The sequence below is a fragment of the Vitis riparia genome, chromosome 11 (assembly GCF_004353265.1).
Source record: "Vitis riparia cultivar Riparia Gloire de Montpellier isolate 1030 chromosome 11, EGFV_Vit.rip_1.0, whole genome shotgun sequence".
NCBI classification, from domain to species: Eukaryota; Viridiplantae; Streptophyta; class Magnoliopsida; order Vitales; family Vitaceae; genus Vitis; species Vitis riparia.
Genome location: NC_048441.1, coordinates 2944372 through 2965186, shown reverse-complemented (window position 1 = coordinate 2965186; position 20815 = coordinate 2944372). Strand labels below are relative to the sequence as shown.

The 20815-nt window shown below is 36.4% G+C and overlaps 1 protein-coding gene across 1 annotated transcript in view; it reads left to right on the top strand.

Moving 5' to 3' along the window:
• Positions 1 to 20815, top strand: part of LOC117925422 (DNA ligase 4) — a 53194-nt gene that overhangs the window by 21037 nt on the left and 11342 nt on the right. Inside the window, exons 8-15 of the mRNA XM_034844425.1 lie at positions 5424 to 5503; positions 5607 to 5644; positions 5733 to 5739; positions 5920 to 6075; positions 8744 to 8819; positions 18891 to 19015; positions 19113 to 19147; positions 19244 to 19302. Of these exons, the coding sequence (XP_034700316.1) occupies positions 5424 to 5503; positions 5607 to 5644; positions 5733 to 5739; positions 5920 to 6075; positions 8744 to 8819; positions 18891 to 19015; positions 19113 to 19147; positions 19244 to 19302 (576 nt within the window). The remainder of the gene's footprint in view (positions 1 to 5423; positions 5504 to 5606; positions 5645 to 5732; positions 5740 to 5919; positions 6076 to 8743; positions 8820 to 18890; positions 19016 to 19112; positions 19148 to 19243; positions 19303 to 20815) is intronic.

Genomic DNA, 20815 nt, shown 5'->3' with positions numbered 1-20815 from the left:
AGGAGATACGGAGGAGGCGAGCAAACACATCATCCAAGGACGGAACTGATGAACTACCAAGAATCTGATCGCGGACAGGCTCAAGATCCGGACGGAGGCCAATAAGAGTAAGAACCATGAAGAACTTGTCAAGCTGTGTTTGTTGAGCCCCAACATCAGGAGTAAGAGGCATCACAGTCAAGAACTCCTCCTTAAGAGAGGCAATCTGGCCAATATAAGTAGATAGATCCAAGTCCTGTTGGCTGAGATGGACAATAGCAGAAGCCACCTTATAAAGACGCTGGATATCATTCGTATATAATCCTTTGGCCTGAGTCCAAAATTTAAAACAAGTTTTGTAGGCCCGAAGATGAAGAAGAATCTTGGGATCAACTGATTGCCATAATACACTATATAACTGTGCATCTATCTTCCTCCACTGTACACGGTCAACCTCAGGGATATTTGCCTCCTGTGTAATCAAGTGATCCTCATATCCTTGACCCATAAACCAAAGTTCAACAGAGGCAGACCAGGAAAGATAATTGTCACTGCCAACCAATTTCTCCGAAGTAATCATAGGAGATCCAGATATAACAGCGGAAAAAATGGAATTTTTAGTAGTCATATCTACTTATCTGGAGAATGAAGTATGTTTGGATCGAAGAGAGCCCTAATACGACTTCAGATTGCGGCGTGGCACCACCGAAAAAGGGAGACGACCTCAGATCGCGGCGTGGTACCACCAGAAAGGTAGAAGAACACTTCCCAAGGCACGCGCAGGGATTGGAGTGGAGAAAAAGTAGTCGGAGCTTTGCTGGAAAGATTGTTTGGAGGGCCGGCGGAGACAAAAATCCCCAAAAGAGGTACGTGCAGGGCTCGGATGGGAGAACCAGGGAGGTAGGGAGGCTGGTCGGCGTCAGGCGAAGCTGGAGGAGGAGGCGCGTCGTCGGAAAAGGCCTCACGTGCCCTCACGCGCCGGCGCGTGAGATGCAGCCGCCGGCCGGAAATTTGCGCGTGGACGGCGCGTGGATGAGATTTTGGTGCCGGTGCCTTCACAAAAGTTGTAGATCTCCTCCAAGCGCTCCTTCTGGTATGGTCGGTGTCGGAAAAATACGTCGCCGGGAAAGATCGCCGGAAAGATCGCCGGAAAAGTTCGCCGGCGGTGAGTGGTTTTTGTCGACGATCCAACTGACCGGAAAGTATTGGGTGATGGGGAAGGTGACCGGAATGAAACACGGTCACCGGAAGGTTTCCCGGAGTTGATGACACGGGAAACAGGAAAGAATTAGGTTTTCTTCCTTGGCTCTGATACCATGTTGAGAGAGAGAGAAAGAAGAAAGACCTTAATTCTCATTAATGTAACGATCTACTTACAATTGAGTAATATATATATATACAAGGCTAAGAGTCCTAACTACCATACATGTGTTCTACCATATATGTGTCCTATATTAACAAGGAAAGGTTATACACTATAAATACATTATATTCAACAAATTTTTTGGAAGATTTTTTTTTGGAAAAGAAAAGCTTGGGTAACAACTAGAAGATGACCATTTTTTCGTTCTGCCACACCATTTTGTTATGGTGTGTTAATGCATGAAGACTCATGATTGACTCCTTTTTCTTTGAAGAATGGTGACAATACTTGATTAAAATAATCCTTAACATTATTAGATCAAACTCTTTTTATCTCAACCCTAAATTGATTTTTCACCATGAGGAAAATTTTTTTGAAAGGTGGAATGGACATCTGGTTTTTGTTTTAAGAGAAAAACCTAGGACACTTTGAGTACAATCATCAATAGATGAGACAAACCAACAAGCCCCAGAGATATTATGAACCGTAGAAGGTCCCCAAATATCATTGTGAATAAGAGGAAAAGGCATTGAAGCTCTTGTATTACTTATTGGAAAAGAAACACACTTATGTTTTGCAAGTTCATAAACATCACAATGAAATTAACCCAAATCAAATCCTTTAAACAAACTAGGAAACATTACTTTAAGAATACTAAAAGAAGGATGACCTAGACGAAAGTGATATAACTGTATTCTATTTTTATTTGAAGGGTAGGACCCTTGGTGTATTTCGCCCATCAAGTTCCTCAAAAAAGTAGAGCTTATTCCTCTTCTTAGCAAGTCTAATCATTGTCCCCATACTTTGGTCTTGGAATTTACAAAGTGCGGAAGAAAAGGTCATCATAAAGTTCAAATCCTTTGTAAGCTTGTGAATTGAAACTAGATGGGTAGATAGTTTTGGCACATGTAGAACATTTTTTAAAACAAGGGTCTGATTTGTAACTACATTCCCTCAACCAGCAATTGTAACCAATGTTCCACTAGCAATAACAGTTATTTATTTATAATCGAGGAACCTTCCTTGGCCAAGCCCTTAGGACTCTCTATGAAGAACCAAACATCGGGGTGTTGAACCCTATAACAACCAACACTAAGTAAATTTAGGGTATAATCAGTGGCAAAATTCAAATTCAGGACCATGCACCAATTATTGGGACCATATTTCCCAGCAATAACAATTTTCTTATTACTAGGATTGGGCCATATGCTTTGTAGCCTTGAAATCCACTACCCAAGTTTCTTTTGAGATCGACACATTAAATGCATAAGGCTGAGAATTACTTGAAAAAGCCAAAGAATAAGTACCTACACCACTCATAGATTTCTCTAATGTCCCCATAAAATATCTCAACTTCTCAATCTCTTATGTATTGAACTCAGATCGCTCCGGAGAGAATTCTCGTTCTCCTGATTGTGTTGAGGTCAAATGTGCTTGTCCTTGCCCTCGTCCTTGATTACTCTTTGTTGTCCAAGAAGTATTTTGAGTATTTGAGGGCTTACAATGGAATTTCCAGCACCTCTCCTTGTTGTGTCATGGCTTCTTATAGTAGGTACACCATAGAGGGTCTTTATTACCGGATCTTGATCCTTTTGATTGCCCATTATTTCCTCCTACTCCACTAGAATAGGTATTCGACTGTTGCTGGTTTGATTTCACAGCTCTGGGATTTGCATATTTTGTAACTAAGGTTGAACCATCTGTTGGTTAAGGCTCCATCATAACTCTTCTTCACCCTTCTTCTCTAGGAATTATGGCAATTGTTTCATTAAGTGAAGGAACTTCTTCATTTCCTAACACTTGCACTCGAATAGGATCAAAATCAACGTTCAATTCGGCAAGAAAGTTGTAAATCCTCTCTTTTTCCATAAAACGTTTAAGAAGGGTTGTGCATCATTGCTGCACTTCATCTCAATTCACTGATAAGGATCTAACTCTTGCCATAGGTTTTGTAACATATGAGCATGTTCAGTGACCGAGCGGTTGCCTTGTTTAATAGATGAGATCTTTGTCCTAATCTTATAGATTTGTGCAACATCTTGAACTTTGGAATAGTTTGCCTGCAGGAATCCCAAATTTTCTTTGTTGTTGTAAAAAACATGCAAGTATTGTTGACTTCTAACATCATTGAATTCCATAACTAGGACATCACCATGGAGTCTTCTTCATCCCATGCAATGAACTTCAAATCATCTGGTTTCGGTCTCATCCTAAGAAGATGACTTAGTTTGCCCTTCCCTTTCAAGAAGGTTTGAACAAACTGAGACCACTTCAAATAATTTTTGCCATTGAGACATAAACCTGGTTGAATATTCTGCAACTCTCTTGTTGTAGTGTTGATGACTTCATTTGTTGTTATTGGATTAGAGACTTGCTGATTGGTAGATTTTGAAACCTCAGACATTTTTTTTTTCTTTTGGACAGAAGTGGAAGAAATAAAATAAGAGGTTGAGGAAGGATTGCAAAAATGTAAGCCATAATAGGAAATGCTCTGTTTTCAGATTAAAAAATAGAGTAGAAGTTCCACTAAAAAACCAGATTTTGCAGGTTTTTAAAGAAAAAACCCAGTAATGAAGGCCGGAAAATCAGTGATGAAGGCTGAAAAAAAAAATAGAAACCCTAAAAAGCCTAATTTGGCTTTGATACCATGTTGAGAAAAAATGTATTTCTCATTCCTATTTTAAAAGTATACAACCAAGGAAATATAAATACAACATCAGAAAAGAAAGAATAAGGAAAGATCCCTACAAATCAGAGATTATATATGCAAATATACACACAACTATATATACAGTTGTATGCACGGCTGTATAACTTACACTACTGTAAATTACAATTTATAGCTATATATCCTCTACAGCTGTATATTACAACTGTAATAATCTTCAAGAATCTTCAACTGTTGTAATAATCTTCAACATCTCTTGAACCTCTTTATATATATGTATATATATTTATTTATTTTATATAGGTAATCAATGCAACCATTCAATCTTGGCTTATGTAATGGCCTTCAACTTGTGACTCTTAGACTTGTTGGCCTAAAGGCATCAGGCGATGAAGCATCCTTGGGGACCTACTACCAAGCGCTGAAGGAATACACAGTAGATACCATGCCGCTTGCTAAGGATTCTCCCATTTGGATGAGAACCTCAACTTTTGCCTTAAGAGACCTCGACAATTAGTTTGAACACGAGCAATAACTTATTTTCCTCCTAAAACTCTACACAACAACTTATGAGGTTTTTTTCCCAAATATTCAGAATTAACTTAGCAGTATAAGACTAAATTGTAGTGTGCTCAGTGTGTAAAAGATGGGTATAGAACCCTTTGGGAGCCTACAATTGGGTAATTCTCCTTATTACCCTTTGAGCTTCTTTCCAGTCAAATTGAGGTTTCCAATAAGCTAACTGAAATTGAGTTCCTCAGTTCAATCAGGAAATCCTAAGGTGAGACATTGATCCTCCTTCAAAACAACTCCACATCACAACCAAAGTTAAATAACTGCAACATTTTTTGGGTCTTTAAGGACTATAAAAACAAATTGTGCCTACCAAAAAAAGAAAAAAAAAAAAAACTGAAACCGGAAACAGAAAATGGAAACTGAAATGATCCTCAAAAAATGAAATGTTCCTCTCTACACTTTCCCACTTAGGAATAATGCTTACAGAACATTTGTATAAGTGAATATGGACAGAAGGGATCTGTATTCCTGGGCAAGGGGGCTCTATTTTAGAGGTTTTCAGGGGCCACCACTAATCAATCCACAATCATCGCCCTTCCCGCATGTGCCAGAAAGGGGGTTGAATTTCTGGCAGATGGAGTCCTCTAGTTTAGAGGTGTTATTAGGTATATTGGTTTATTCTATGCTTTTCTTTTTTATAATGTTTGTATTTCTCCCCTCCACCCCCCTGAAAAAAAAAAAAAACAAAAACAAAAACAGTACATATGCTTACATGCACAGGATTGGTATCTGTACTACAATGTTTGTTTACTTACTGACATGTTTGCATGCAGATGATCTGCAAGTTGAAGCACTTTACACATTCTTTTTAACTTTTCCCCTTGTAATGTTATTTAGGTGTATACTTGATGGTGAAATGTTGGTATGGGACATATCGCTGAATCGTTTTGCTGAGTTTGGTTCAAATCAGGAAATAGGTTTATAATACTTTCCAATCTGATATGTTATGTTTTCTTTTGTCATCTATCTGTCATAAATTCTTGTAGCATTTTAATTTATGGAATAATTTTCTCCTTACAGCAAAGGCAGCAAAGGAGGGGCTTGACAGTGATCGGCAGGTTCTCTCCTGTGAAATATTTGCTATTTGTTATTCTCATTTGAGGAGCTATAATTGTAAAATTTAATTTATACTTCTTTGTTATGCAGTTGTGCTGTATCCTTTTTTTTGGTGTCTGACTTGAGTGGAAGTCAATGCTCAGATTTCAACATTTGAGGTGCTGCAATTGGTTTGATGGAAAAGAGATTTTAAGTTCCAAGTCCATATGGTTGGAAAGCAGACATGGAAGGAATTGGTTATAATTGATTATGCTTGCCTTGACATGTAATTGGGCAGATGTTGCTTTCGACATTCTTTATGTTGGAGATACTAGTGTCATTCACCAAACCTTGAAGGAACGGCATGAGCTTTTGCAGAAAGTCGTGAAGCCTTTGAAGGGTCGTTTTGAAATCTTAGTACCTTCTGGTGGTCTTAATACTCACCGTCCTTCTGGTAAATAATGTTACAAGAGACTGATATTCTATTTACATGTTAGTATAGTTCAGAAGTTCTTAAAATCATTTGTCATGTATAATGATTTTCTCAGTAGATTTTGTTACATGGACTCTTGAGTTTACCATAAGTACTTGTGTTGACACGACATAATACTAGGACATTAATACGGCTACTCTTTCAAATCAGCTCTTATGATCACTTAAGCAAGAAAGAAGCAGGGGAGGAGAAAAGGATGGATAATGATGCTATTATTGCATATGTACCTCAAGTTGGATGATGAGAACTCATTAAGCTGGAATTTAAGGAGGTTATGAGTGGAAAACCCAAGGAATACTGCAGGAGGAGAACTTTTATTGGTGGAGCTAAAATGGGTACATGAAATGCATTGAGATTTGTACATGGCAAAGAAATGAATCAGAAGTTATGATGTTGTTTTGCAATCTGTGGCTTTTAGTGTCTAATTTTGGTGCACTACATGGACTACATGAACAATCCCTTGTGCACAGGTGTGCTGCACTAGTCTTGGACACATCTACTAATAATCTCCCTTTAGTGACTGTTTCCCAAATCTTTTCTTCATTACAATAGATAGAGAAGCTGTAGTGGCAGATATTGCTATATGGAAGGTGTTGGGGCCACCGGAGTGCAAGATTCATCAGAAGGTTATGTGATTAAGAGTTGGAACAGGTTGGATCATTCTTATCTTGTATCTGGAATTGATTAAGCATGTGGGCAAGGAGGATGAGATAGTGTGAAAATCATCTAAAAAAGAAAGATTTAATGTGAAATCGTACTGTAAGGTAATCAGGTAAAACCATAATATTTATTTGATTCATAGAAGGGTTTGGGGATCATTTGCCTTTCCCAAGGTTAGTTTCTTTGTTCTGAAAGCAGTTTGCTAGCAGATTCTTATTTTGGACCAGCTTAGGTAAGACGGTAGGACATTTTGTTAATTGGTGTTGTTTGTATATGCAGGAGAACAAATCGGCCAATCAGTTATTTATCAGTTGTGGGATGACCCAAAGTTTGTGGTTTTATTGTTTTCAACATATGGTATCCTTTTTCTTTTCGCCTCTTGAGTCAATTAAGGACATAGTACTTAGTTGGCAGGTAAACTATGTTCTTGAAATTTAACAGGAAAGTGTGGAATTGAGCCCCACTTGTTTATTGGTATTCCTTGGGTGCTTTCTCTGTCAATTAGGGACTTATTAATCAGTTAGCAGGGAAATTCTTTTTGTGAGGGAAGAGGCAAATATGGAATACAACCGCAAGATGCTTAGCTTGGTGTATCATAGAAGAATCTTGGATGACTAGGACTGGTCAAAATTGTGGCTGAAATATATTTTTAACAACTCTTTGTTTGAGTGGTCCTGCAGATTGGTAGAAGATGAAGACAATTCTTTGTAGACTTAGTTTATATTTAGTCTTGTTCTAGACAAGTAACAAGTATTTTTTTCTTTTTCCTTTTTGGGCAATCCTTGTACGCATCCCTTGTATATGGTTGGTTGTGCCCCTTTTACATGCATGTTTGTATATAAAATTTTATGTACTGGTCAAGATATAGTCACAAGTCCCACTCAATTAAAATGATTTATTTATTTTAGTGCCTGCATCTGTGGAAGCTACACCTTATGGGACTTGCATAATGGGAAGGGATTCCTTTCCCAGGCAGGAAACATCTATTTGAAATCATTCACAGGTTCCATTTACTATGGACGTAGGAAATCTCCAAATATTAATTTTCCATTAATTCATCGTATGTGGTCATGTGGGGCCCTTCGCTAACCTTCTCTTTCTATAATCCTATTCTGAAGCTAATCTACTCTCTGAAGTTCAGTTATCCTTGCTGAAAATTCCATCCCAAGCTATTTAGAAATCCATATATATTGTTTGGGTTAATATTTATTTGAATCTGGCTGAACCTACTTTAGTTGCAACTATATTGTAGTCTACAGACTCTGATATTAGGATCTGGTCATTCTTTCTAGGATTTTTTTTTGATAGGTAAACAAGAATATATAAAAGATGCCAATCAAAGAGGGGGGGCACACCCTAGGTACACGAGAGGTATACAAAGGAAGCCAAAACAAAAATAGAAACACCTCAAAAAGCACACAAAACACCCTCTCTCTATCACTCAACCAATCAATAAAATCTAACAAGGAAACGGGACCATCTTGAATATGTTGGTGAGGCCAAAGGAAAAGGGTACAACTAAGGAAGTCCTTTAGGGCTTTGATTTGAGCGTTGAATTCCATCAAAGTATCTTCGATTCCTCTCCTACCAGAGAATCCAAAACAGGCAACGAGGGGCTATCCTCCAATTATTTTTTCTTTCTATTTTTGCTAAAGACGTTCTGTTTTTTTCTAAATTGTTTTAAAATCTCTAATACATGAAAATACATGAGTCCTTTTTCTTGAAATTCCTTAGCTTTTTGGGATAATATTTATATGTACGGGTATGGTTAGATCAACCTGACTCAATTTGTAAGGTGTCAATTGTTGCTTTAAAATCCTTTGTTTTTTTCTTCAGATCTTATTTGGCATTAGATCATAATTGTATGCTTAGTTTACTAGGGAGTTTCAGGTCTTTTGTAGTTTTTTAAGCTGAACACTAGGCAGTTATTTGAATTCTTGTTACTGTTTTACATATGCTGCTCATACAGGGGAACCATGTTGGTCACTTATTGCTTATGATGTGGATGATGTCGAGAGGTTCTTCAAGAAAACTGTTGAAAATAGGTGAGCATCCTTTTCTTCTTAATTGTGAAGCATTGTTCAGCTATCAAGGTATATTTTAGACTCTAATATTTATTTTCTCTTCTTATTTATTTATCTCACTTTTTCTTTACATGCTTCTTTGTTTTAGATTCTATATTGAGGTTTGTAGATGTTAGGGCTTAGCTTATCAGTAGGCTCTGATGCACTTTGTCCATGCACTTGCTTCTTCTTCAAATACTTATTTGTTTTAGATTCCATATTGAGGTTTGTAGATGTCAGGGCCTGGCCCATTATTAGACTCATTTACTCTGTCCATGCACTTATAATTCATTCTTGTATTAGAAGTATGTTATGGATATCATCTACAAACAATGTATTTAAATGTAGAGTGGAAGAGTGGGCCCATATCACTTAGGGTTTGCTTATGTTGACATTTAAGATGGCTTCATTATTGGAGTGGATTCCTGTTAGGGAAAAAGAATGACAACATGGGTGGTAAAATTTTAGACTGGTATTTGAAGGTCAACCTTTGGAGGTTTTTCCCTATTTGCTACAAATGCATATGGGCTAACAAATGGAAGGAAATTGTCAGTGAAAATTTCAAAAGTTTTAAAGGACGGACGTACCAGTGGCTTCCACTATACCTCTGATAATATAGAAGTATTCTAATATAATTCTCTTATTATTGTAAATGTCATATTATTATATCTTATTATTTTTTTTTGCCACTTATCCTTTAAAATCCCTCTTTTGCGAACATTCTACATTTTGGCTGTGCAAGTGGAAGAAAGAAAAAGAGAAGAAAATGATTTCTCACTGGATTAGACCATAAATGTTAAAAATACATGATCTGTATGACTATTAAGGAAAAAAATGTCTCAAATACAAACTATTCTATCTGTAGAATTTCTCCATGGTCTGCTTCTTACCAAATATACACAAAATATTGACTAAACAAAATTCTATGTTGCATCCCCCCTCAAGCTGATGCATAGAGGTTGTGCATTCCCGTTTTGCCAACTATAGATTCAAATGTGATTGTTGATATTCCTTTTCTAAAGATATTTGCCAGGTATTGCTTGGTTGTTACAAAAGGTGTGAAAATCTGTTCACTCTTAGTTTTTTCTTTGATGAAGTGTCTATCCACTTCAACATGTTTGGTGTAATCTAAACCAGATTATGTATAGCACAATAAATCTTCATTGGTACTTTAGGCTCTAATTTAAACTCTTTAAGCAATCCTCTAATCCATAAGACTTCACATATTCCTTAAGCCATAGCCCAAAATTTAGCTTTGACATTGGATCTTGCCACAATCGTCTATTTCTTATTTCTCCATGTAATAAGATTGCCTCTTGCGAAGGTGCAATATCTCATCCTTGATCTAGATCTAATTTAGATCCTTCGACATTGGATCCTTTTTGTAGGTAAGCCACCCAAAAATATGCACTTAATGGCTCTAGATCTAATTTAGATCATACCCTACTTGGAAGATGAACAAAGGCTGCACACCTAAAAACTTCAAAAGGTAGGGACCTAAGATATTAACATTGGGAAAGAGTGTTCTTAGAACTTGGATAGGAGTTTTGGAGTTTAGACTCTTGGAGGGCATGCAATTTATTAAATAGGTAGTGGTTAAGACAACACCACTCTATTAAATTTAGGGACATTATGGGTAAGCCTTAAGGCTCTAGTGACTTAAAGTAAATGTTTGTTTTTTTTTTTTCTCCACTGCTCCATTTTGTTAAGGTGTGTCAAAATGTGAGGAATAGTTAACAATTCCATTTTCAAGAAGATAAGATCCCAAAATATTGTTACCAAATTTTTTCCCACTATCTGCACTTATCAAAAAATTATTTTTTCCCACTGTCTATCTAAAAAAACTTCAAATTTTGTATGAAACTGATTTTGAATATTTCGAAGAATGATTTGAAAAATGTGGCAACTTCAAATTTCTCTTTGAGAAGGTAAATCCCAAGTTATGTGAGTACAATCACCAATGAAGCTTATGAACCATCTAAAACTCAAAGAAGTAACATAAGTTGATCCTTGCACACAGCTATGAATGATAGAAGACGATATTTTAGATTTTCTTTTTTATTTTGCACAAGCAATGGAGCATGACGACTCTTAGATAACTCATAAATTTCACACTAGAATTTAGAAGGGTCTAGAACAAAAAACACTTGGGGATATAAAAATTCGAGGGAAACAAAGTTTGGATGTCCTAAACAATAGTGCAACAACCAAATCTGCTCTTTGTTCCTGAGTGCCTTAGTGACATGAGCTTGAGCACTTTTGTGCACTTCAAAATGTAGGTAATACAACCCTTCTCTCTCTTTAGCATTGCTGATCCTCTTCCCTATAGTAAGGTTCTGAAGAACACATTGAGTGAGAAAGAAACTTATAGAACAATTTGTTCTTTTGTAACTTCATTAATGGATAACAAATTACAAGCAACATTTGGCACATGAAGAGATGGTAGTGTCAAGGAGGAAGATAGAGATATTGAACCCTTCCCAAGAGTGGGAATAAAAGAGCTGTTGGCAACCTTGACTTTATCTTGGCCTGAACATAGAATATAGTTTATAAATGCATGTGAATCACTATTCGTGTGATCAGTTGCCCCTAATCAATGACCTAAGAATTAGATGAGACATTATCAAAGACACTTAAAGTTGTATAGGTATTTACTTGATTAAGCAAAATTACTAGCATTTAAGTTCCCACTCTGTCCCAAAATTTGGTGCAAGGCCTTCAATTAACTTTTGGTGAAAGGGGCATTATTTGAGCATTGAGTTGTCTCACATGGTGCCCCATTTGTGGGTTCAGAATTCTTGATGATCACACTTCGATTGGCTTTCTTAAGGTTGCCCGCCTCCTTTGTTACTCAGAGAAGAAGGTTTTCTATGTAGTTTACAGCATGTTTCTCTTGTTTGTCTTGATTTGTTGCAGTAGTCACTCCACCTAGTATCTTTTTTTCTAGGTTTTTTTGTCTGATCTAACCAGTATTAGGAGAGTTAGAACTCTCTTAAACTATTTTACATGCTGAGCTTTCTTGTGAATAGGCTTCATCATCACAGCCCTGTAATCTTCACTCACATAACAGAAAGTTTCCTCTAAAGATGGAAAAGGTTTCTTACCAAATATTTAACCTCTAATCTCATCAAACTTAGGATTGAGCCTTGTTAAAAATCCAAATACTAGGTCTTATTCCAACATCTTTGCAAGCATCACTGCATTCTCTAGGGCAGTGATACAGATTCAATTCTTGCCATATAACTGCCATAGTGTTGTAGTAGGTAGTCATACTAAGATCTCCCTGCTTTGTATTGTGAATTGTTGTCCTCAACTCAAATATATGAACAACATTTCCTTTCTTGGAATATGTTCGAGATGCCACATCCCGAACCTCTTTGGTAGTAGAAAGAATAGAAAAGGTTTGTTGATCTTAGGTTGCATAGGGTTGATCAAGCATGAGGTGACCTGGGAATTTTCAGCTTCCCATTATTTGGAAGAAGGATTCAAGATTTTTGGTTCCTTAATAGTACCACGCAAGTACCCATCTTGCCTTTACTCTTAAGGAAAAGTTGCACAGCTTGTGACCATGCAAGAAAATTCCTACCGTTTGTTTCTCAAGAGTAATACAAAGGGCTGGATTATCATAATGGGTGATGGATCTAGGCTATTGGGTTGTTTCAATCAAGGATGAAAATGTCAATTTCTACTTGGATTTTATGGATATAACTGGATATATTGAGAAATATCTATAGAAATTTTGGAAATTTTGACAAAAAATATCAATGTAAAAAAATTGATGAAAACTCGTAAAAATAAGTAGAAAACTTTAAGAAATAATATACTTATTCAAATTGTTTTTTTTATTTAAATAATATATCTTTAATATATTTTGTGAAATTTTGTAATAATACACAAAATTTGAAAGCACATAAATATTAAAATTATAATATATTTAATTTGGATATATTAAAGGATATAAAAAAATGATGTTATATATAATAAATTTTTGTATTTGAAAATATTCATAATTTTATCTATAAATTTATATCTATCTTTTATTTAATTATACAAAAATATAATAATATAATTAAAATGAACTCATTTATAATAATTCTATTTTAATTTATATATGTATAGTTAAATGTGCAAATGTAAATTTGAAAGGCCTTTGGTCCCGTGGTGGTTAGTGGAATCCCATCCCATGCCTAAGCACTAGGATTCAACCCGTGGCCTTCAATGAATTTGTAGCCTTGTGGGTGAGCTTCAATGAATTTTTTAAGAGTTTAAGAAGGAGCAATCCCACATTGGAAGTTTTAGAGGAAAATATGATGCATTTAATTGGTGTCCACAAAAAAAATTGGGGAAATATTGGAATATTGCTGATTCAATGATGAAATATCCGAAAAATTAGAGCAATGAGATTTCCATACCGCATTTCGTGTTAGGCCCTTCCAACATGTGATGTTTTGGCAAAAATTTGCCAATACTTGCTGACATTTTCAACATTGGTTCTAGTAGGAGGTTTTTCAAAAATCCCTACCATGGTGGCAATGAAGGCCAAAAAAAAAAAAAAATTCTAGGAAAGGATTAGAATATCCTTCCAGGCAGTATGAGTGGAAGAGACGAAAAGAGAAGAATATGATTTCTCACTTGATTAGAACAGAAAAGTTATATAGGATATAAATACAGGATCCTTACAACTATTAAGGAAAAAAGGTCTAATATATAACTATTCGATCCCTAGAATTATTCCATGATTTACTCATATTCAATCCCTAGAATTACTCCATAATCTACTTGTTGTAGTATGTGGCTCATATTGAGTGAAAGACATATATGGAAAAGAAGGGGCAAATGTCGTCGTTCCGCTCCGTTCCACTTAGGGAGCGTCAGGGGTATTTTTGGAATTTTTCCTGAAGGTTAATATAAATACCCTTTCTTGTAACCCTAATTTTTGGAGTAGTGAAAATCTTCAACCCTGTTCCCGTGGATGTAGGCATTCTGTCGAACCGCGTTAAATCTGTGTGTTTTTCTTTTGTTTTCTCTAATTTCTTCATTCGGAATTGTTGTAGGAATTACAACAATTGGTATTAGAGCGTTAGGTTCTGGTTTGGGATTTCTTCTACGAAGTTCGACATAGTCAAGTTCGATGGATTTGGGAATTTCGGTCTATGGCAGAGGAGGGTTAAGGATTTGTTAGTGTAGCAAGGCATTATACGGAAAACAACTAGAAGGAATGAATGACATAGATTGGAAGGATTTGGAAGCGAAGGCTATGACAACTATCAGGCTTTGTTTGGTTGATGATGTGATGTACCATGTCATGGATGAGGAATCACCGACAACAATTTAGTTGAAATTGGAAAGTCGGTATATGTTTAAGTCGTTGATGAACAAGTTGTATCTTAAGCAAAAATTGTATGGTCTTAAGATGGCAGAGGGCTTAGATCTAAGCTAGCATATCAACATGTTCAATCAGATCATCAGTGATTTGAAGCGAATTGATGTGAAGTTCAAAGACGAAGACAAGACGTTGATGTTACTGAATTCCCTACCTGCTTTTTCAACGTATGAAAATCTGGTCATAACTCTGATGTGGGGAAAAGAAACTCTAGAATTGGAGGAGATCACAAGTGTTCTATTAGGTTTTAATCAGAGGAAGAAAGCCAATGATGAGAATTCATAGGGTGAAGGGCTTGTGGTAAGGAGTAATCAGGAGTGTGAGAGAAACAAGTTCCGGAGTGAATCAAGTAACAACAAATCTTGATCTAAATCTAGGAAGAGAAAGGACATACAATGTTATAAGTGCAGAAAAAGGGGGCACATGAAACGAGTTGTCCAGAGAAAAAGAAAGGGGGCTTGGTATCAAAAAATAAAGAAGGTTCATCAAAGTCTACGAATGTAGTGGCAGAAGAAGACTTAGAGAGTGGTGATGGTGATATGTTGTCCATTTCATCCAGTTCAAATCATTTTACAGATTCTTGGATTTTGGATTCAGCATGCTCTTATCATATGACACCTAATAAAGATTGGTTTAACACATACAAATTAGTAAATTCTGGTTCTGTTCTGATGGGTAACGATGCTTCGTGTAAAGTTGTTGGAATAGGGAATGTTAGAATTAAAATGTTTGATGGTGTTGTTAGAGCATTGTGTGATGTTAGGCATGTACCTGATTTAAGGAAGAATCTGATTTCATTGGGGACTTTAGACTATAATGGTTTTAGTTACAAGTCTACAAGTGGAGTAATGAAGGTGAGTAAAGTGCTATGACAATGATGAAGGTGTAGAAGCTAGCAGGAAATATTTATAAACTGTTAGGTACCATAGTTGTGAGTGGAGTCGCAACCGCAGAGTCTGAGTCAAACAGTACAGTCTTGTGGCATATGCAGTTAGGTCATATGGGTGAGCGTGGGATGATGGAGCTTCATAAGAGAAATCTATTGAAGGACGTCAAAACTTGTAAACTTGATTTCTGCAAGTATTGTGTTTTTGGGAAACAGAATAAAGTGCATTTCAAGATAGCCACACACAAGACAAAGGGATTACTTGACTATGTCCATACAAATATTTGGGGACCAATAAGGGTAGCATCATTGGGAGGAAATATGTATTTTGTGAGTTTTATTGACGATTACTCACGAAAGGTTTGGGTGTACTTCATACGGCACAAGTCAGATACGTTTGCCAAGTTTAAGTTGTGGAAAGCTGAAGTTGAAAACTAGACAAGGAGGAAAATAAAATGCTTCAAGTCAAACAATGATACCGAGTATACAAATTCAAAGTTCATGGAATTGTGTGAGCAACATGGGATTAAGAGACACTTCACAATACACAAGACACCACAATAGAATGGTGTAGCAGAAAGGATGAACATAACAATAGCTAAAAGAGCTCGGTGTCTCAGATTGAATGCAAGGCTTGAAAGGAAATTATGGGCAAAAGCAATGAACATGGCATGTTACTTGATCAGCAGGTCACCTAGGGCAACATTAGATGGGAAAGTAGTACAGGAGGTATGGACAGGCAGTGTGGTAGACTACTCTGGTTTGAGAGTGTTTGGGTGCCCAACCTATGTACACATTACTAATGAGGAGAGATCGAAGCTTGATGCAAAGTCTAGACAGTGTCTTTTCTGGGGTATTAGAAAGGGGTGAAAGGCTTCAAGCTCTGGGATCCAAAGGCAAACAAGGTGGTGATCAGTAGACATGTGGTTTTTGATGAGAAAGACATGTTACAGTGTACTCAGAAAGAAGAGAAATAGGAGCCAGAAAATTGCAGCATAAGTGAGCAACTGATATAGGTGGAACTAGAGACCCATGATATAGAAGATAGTGCTCAGAATGCAGGGAAGTCTAGTTCAGAAGATCAACAACATCACAGTATAACCACAGACAGACACATACGCACAATGAGGCCACTTACTAGATATGGTTTTGAAGATTTGGTTTCTTATGCACTAATTAATACTAGTGGGAATTCTACGACCTTCCAAGAGGCAGTACACAACCAAGAGAAAAGTAGATGAATGGGTGCTATGGTGGAGGAGATGCAGTATTTTCATAAGAACCAAACATGGGAGTTGGTGGAGCTTCCAGAGGGGAAGAGAGCAATAGGATGTAACATTCAGCACATCTCCTTTGTCTGTCTTGGTTTCTGACAATAAATATACTTGAGGTTATGCTTGTTACTCAGTTGCACTTGGGTATCTCTCCTCTTACCATAATCTTTGTTAGGGATTAGACCACTTTGAGTGTTTGAAATAGCAAAGGCAAACCCTTCACTTGCTGGAGTGTCCAACATTACACTTAGTGTTATCAAAGGCGATCGCCTGGGTCGCCTAGGCCATCAGGCTAGACAGGGAAGATAAAAGTTGCCTTTTGAAGACCTAGGCAAGGCGACTTCAAAGAGGCAACGCTTAGGCAATCGCCTTGGGATAAGGCACAAGGCATGGAAGCAATCGCCTTTGACCATGAATTAAGATTGAACATACTTATATTATAATTTCATTCAATCTAACATTGGATTAAACAAAGTGGAAGATAAAATATTATATTATCAATCATAGAGATAATAAGATGGAGGGTTATCAATCTAGTCTTGATGGAAATAATGACAATTTTAATTTCAATAATGATTGTGATGATGATGATGCCTAAAGCTTCTTTAGAATGTTCAATCTCTTATTTTGTTTTTTATTTTGCTTTTTAGATGTTTGAAACATTAGAATATACATTTAGATAAGATGAATATCTTTAAACAATATGATGTTTTTTATAATATGGGGTATAATATTTAACACTTTCAATAATTATTACTGTTTTGTTAATTTTATAAGACGTTGTGAATGATGAAAAATTAATAGTGTTGATTGTTGAAGACAACACTTATATTGGTTGAATATTGAATAGGTAAATATATGTATATTTTTTATTGCCTTACTATAGTTAGGCTATCGCCTTGTTTTTCACCTTTCGCCTTAGGCTAAAAAGAGTCTTATCGCCTTGATATTGCTTTTTGCTTTTGACAACACTGATTACACTACTCCTTTTTTCAGCCTTTATGATTAAGAATACCTCATTCAAGGATGTTGGTGATTCCTTTCCGAGTACTCACGCACATACTTGATCATATTCCACATTAATTTTAACTAATAATTCAAACATTTGTTATCTTCTAGTAACTTAAGAAACATGGCAACATCATAACTATTCTTCATTTTAAGATTTTGATGACAGTCCAGTTCAAACCAGAATCCTTTCATAACATCATAGTACTCAATTACAGATGAAATACCTTACTTTTTTGAGTGAATGGTGGTCTTTATCTTGTAATTCTGAGCAACATCTTGGACTTTGGAATAGCTTTGTTTCACTACCCCATGAATTTTCTTTGCTATGGTAAGCAACATACACGTTCTGCTGATTTGGGTTGCATTGTGTTCCACAACTAGGACATGATCATTGGGTCCACCTCATCCCAAACAACAAACTTGGGATCATCTTCACTTGGGGCTAGTCCAATCAAGTGGTTGAGTTGCCTTTTCCCTTCAGAAATGTGCGCACATGCTGAGAGACCATACCAAATAGTTTTGGCCATTAAGTTTGAATGAGGGCTGAAGATTTTGATATTCACTTGTAGGTGGTTGGTTCTAGAATGTAGTGTTTGAGGTAAGATTTTCAGAGGTTTTGTTTTTTGGGGTTTTCAATATAGTGGGTAGCGGAAACAGAACATGAAAGTATAGTAGTGCAACAACTCATGTAAAAAACTGTTGAATTATGAAAATGTGAAAAGATGAAAAGTGATCAATCCATAGGATTGGACTTCATATACCTTTCTGGTTAATGGGCAGTAGTAGTGTGGATTTATTGCTTGACTTTTCTTCAATAGATATGCGAGGTGATCCTTTAATGGTGGCCGTGGACTTATTTTTTGAAAATGACTCACTTTGACCCTTGTTGGAAAGCAATGGATGCCAATAATGTAGCAATTCTTTTGTTTAAAGAATTTTACAAGTTACATGTACTCCTCATTCCATTGTTTTCTCATAGGCATTTTTAAATTTGTGACACTTGTGGGAAATTCTACTTAAAAAGATTAGGATGAAATTAGACCTTAGAACTTAACTTTTCTTTTTCTCCTTTTCCAACCATAGAGAGAAATGGAAGGTTGGTGGTGGTACAGTCCTTTGGTTGTGTGAATCAATTTGAGTTTGGGATAGGTCAATGTAAACAATAGTCCCTTGATCCAGTTTAAGCATGATGTGGAACACTCTAAACCCAACTCATCCTTAACCCAAATTGTTGGATGTTGTTGTGGTGGTTATCTCAATTCTTACATCAGCATTCCTCCTCTTCTGGGAGTTTGTGCATACTATGATTAAATAGCACATTGATCACTGGGTATGCTGTGCATGTTGAAGATGTATTCAGGTTTTTTTTTTTTTTTTCCCAATTCTTTTTTAAAATAAAATGTCTTATATGTTACATTATTAATCTAAGAATAGAGGGGCCTTTAAGTTTTTGATGTAGTTAATTTCTTATGCATGGAATCATTTGTCATCAATTTTAGAGATGAAGGCATTGTTTTAAAAGACCTTGGTTCAAAATGGGAGCCAAGTGACAGGAGTGGAAAGTGGTTAAAGTTGAAGCCTGAGTATGTTCATGCAGGTTCTGACCTTGATGTTCTTATAATAGGTTTGTAATTTCTTCTCTTTAAATTTTGTTCCCATCAAAAGCAATAAATGTATGATTTTGAGCTAGATGAAATATTGACTTTGCCTACTGTTAATAGGAGGGTATTATGGTTCTGGGCGTCGTGGAGGAGAGGTGAGTCACCTATCCTTCTCCCTAATTTATTTTTGTCTCTATGTATTTTGGTTGCATAAGAAGTGATTCATGGATTTTCCTTTTGATTATTTGTAGGTAGCTCAATTCTTGGTGGGCCTTGCTGACCGTTCAGGCCCTGACACATATCCCAGACGGTAAATGACTCTAAAATGTCAACCTATGTGCCAACAGCATACTGTTTCTCCACACTGAAATTTTCAATCTTTTACCTTTTGCGTTATGTCTACTATTGAGACCACTTTTATCTGATGATATAAACTTATACAGGGTGCATAGTGGATTTTTCTATTAAATTGTGCTTACTGTGAGGTTTTTTAGCATTTGGAAATTAATTTAGTTAAGGTTATGCTTCACTGAAGAACTTCAATGATGAGCCCTTGTGTACTTTTAGGATCATAAGTGTTAGCCCCTTGACTTGGGCGACATGGAGCCAAGGGCCTCATGGGTAGGCATCTTGCACCCATGAGGGCATGCACACACATTTTGATAATATCTGAAACAAAAATTTTTGAAGACCATAGAATTTTAGGTTCCATTGTTTAATCCTTGTTAGTCTTATTTGATATGGGGTTAACTTTTTAAGCATGTGTGTGAAAAGTAAACTTGGGGAAACTGTTGTTCAATCAATCCAACAATTTTAGTAGGGCGATCAAGGTATCTGGAGTTTTATTAATCCAAAGAGGCACTTAATTGAATCTGTTCTTTGAGAAACTTAGTCAGGATTGACTGCCCGGGGATTGCAAAACTAGTTATTGTCTAAACCAGTCTTCTTGAGATTCACTTATACGATATTTTGGGAGCATCAAAATTCAAGGGCACCCAATGCTTAAGGTTGGCGATCCTGAGTTTGTTTTCTTGAGGATATTTGTCTTTTCTGTTTACTTGTATAAATTTTCTTTTCTGAAGCAATTCTGTTCCTTAGTACTTGTCTCCTATGGTTGTATCTTTCTATTGCTTAATACAATTACAAAAATAGATTCTTATAAAAAAAAAAAAAAAAAAAACCAAATAAAAAATTTTTGAGAGCATAATTTATGGACATTGAGGAGAACAATTTACACAGAAGGGAAGAGAGGAAAATGGGGATGTTCCCTCCTAGAAATCAAATTCTTCTTTCAAATCTTATTCCTCCATTTAGTTTCTGAGGGAAAAAAACTTTAGCCCCATCTCTATCTCCTCTATGGGTCTAGAGACTTCCTGGTGTCCTTGTTTTTGTCCCCTTCCAAGACATCCTCTCTTGGAGCCCTTTTGTTGTGACTTCACAGATCAAATAAATTGAAGACCTTTCTTTCTCCTACTGTATTTGTACCTTTTAAATTTTTTTTTTTTTTATCTCTGTTCATCCTTCTTGCATGGGAGGTGTTAGGCCATTTTTTCTCCAAGTTCTATTTCGCTTCCTCACTATGAGTGGCAGTCCTATTTAGAACTTCTCCAGAAATGAGAGCCTTTGCTAAGTTGGTGGGAAATATGAATGTTAGTACATGATTTGTCGGAGATTAGAGCCGTTACAAAACCATTGGCCCTGAATCCTAAGTCTTGTTGGAGAGCGGAGAAATTGCTGATTATCTCTTCCTCCTGGTACAGGTTGTTTCCTGGTTTAAAAGAGCAAGTGGCTGAGGTTTGTGGATTAGAATCTGGTAATAAAGG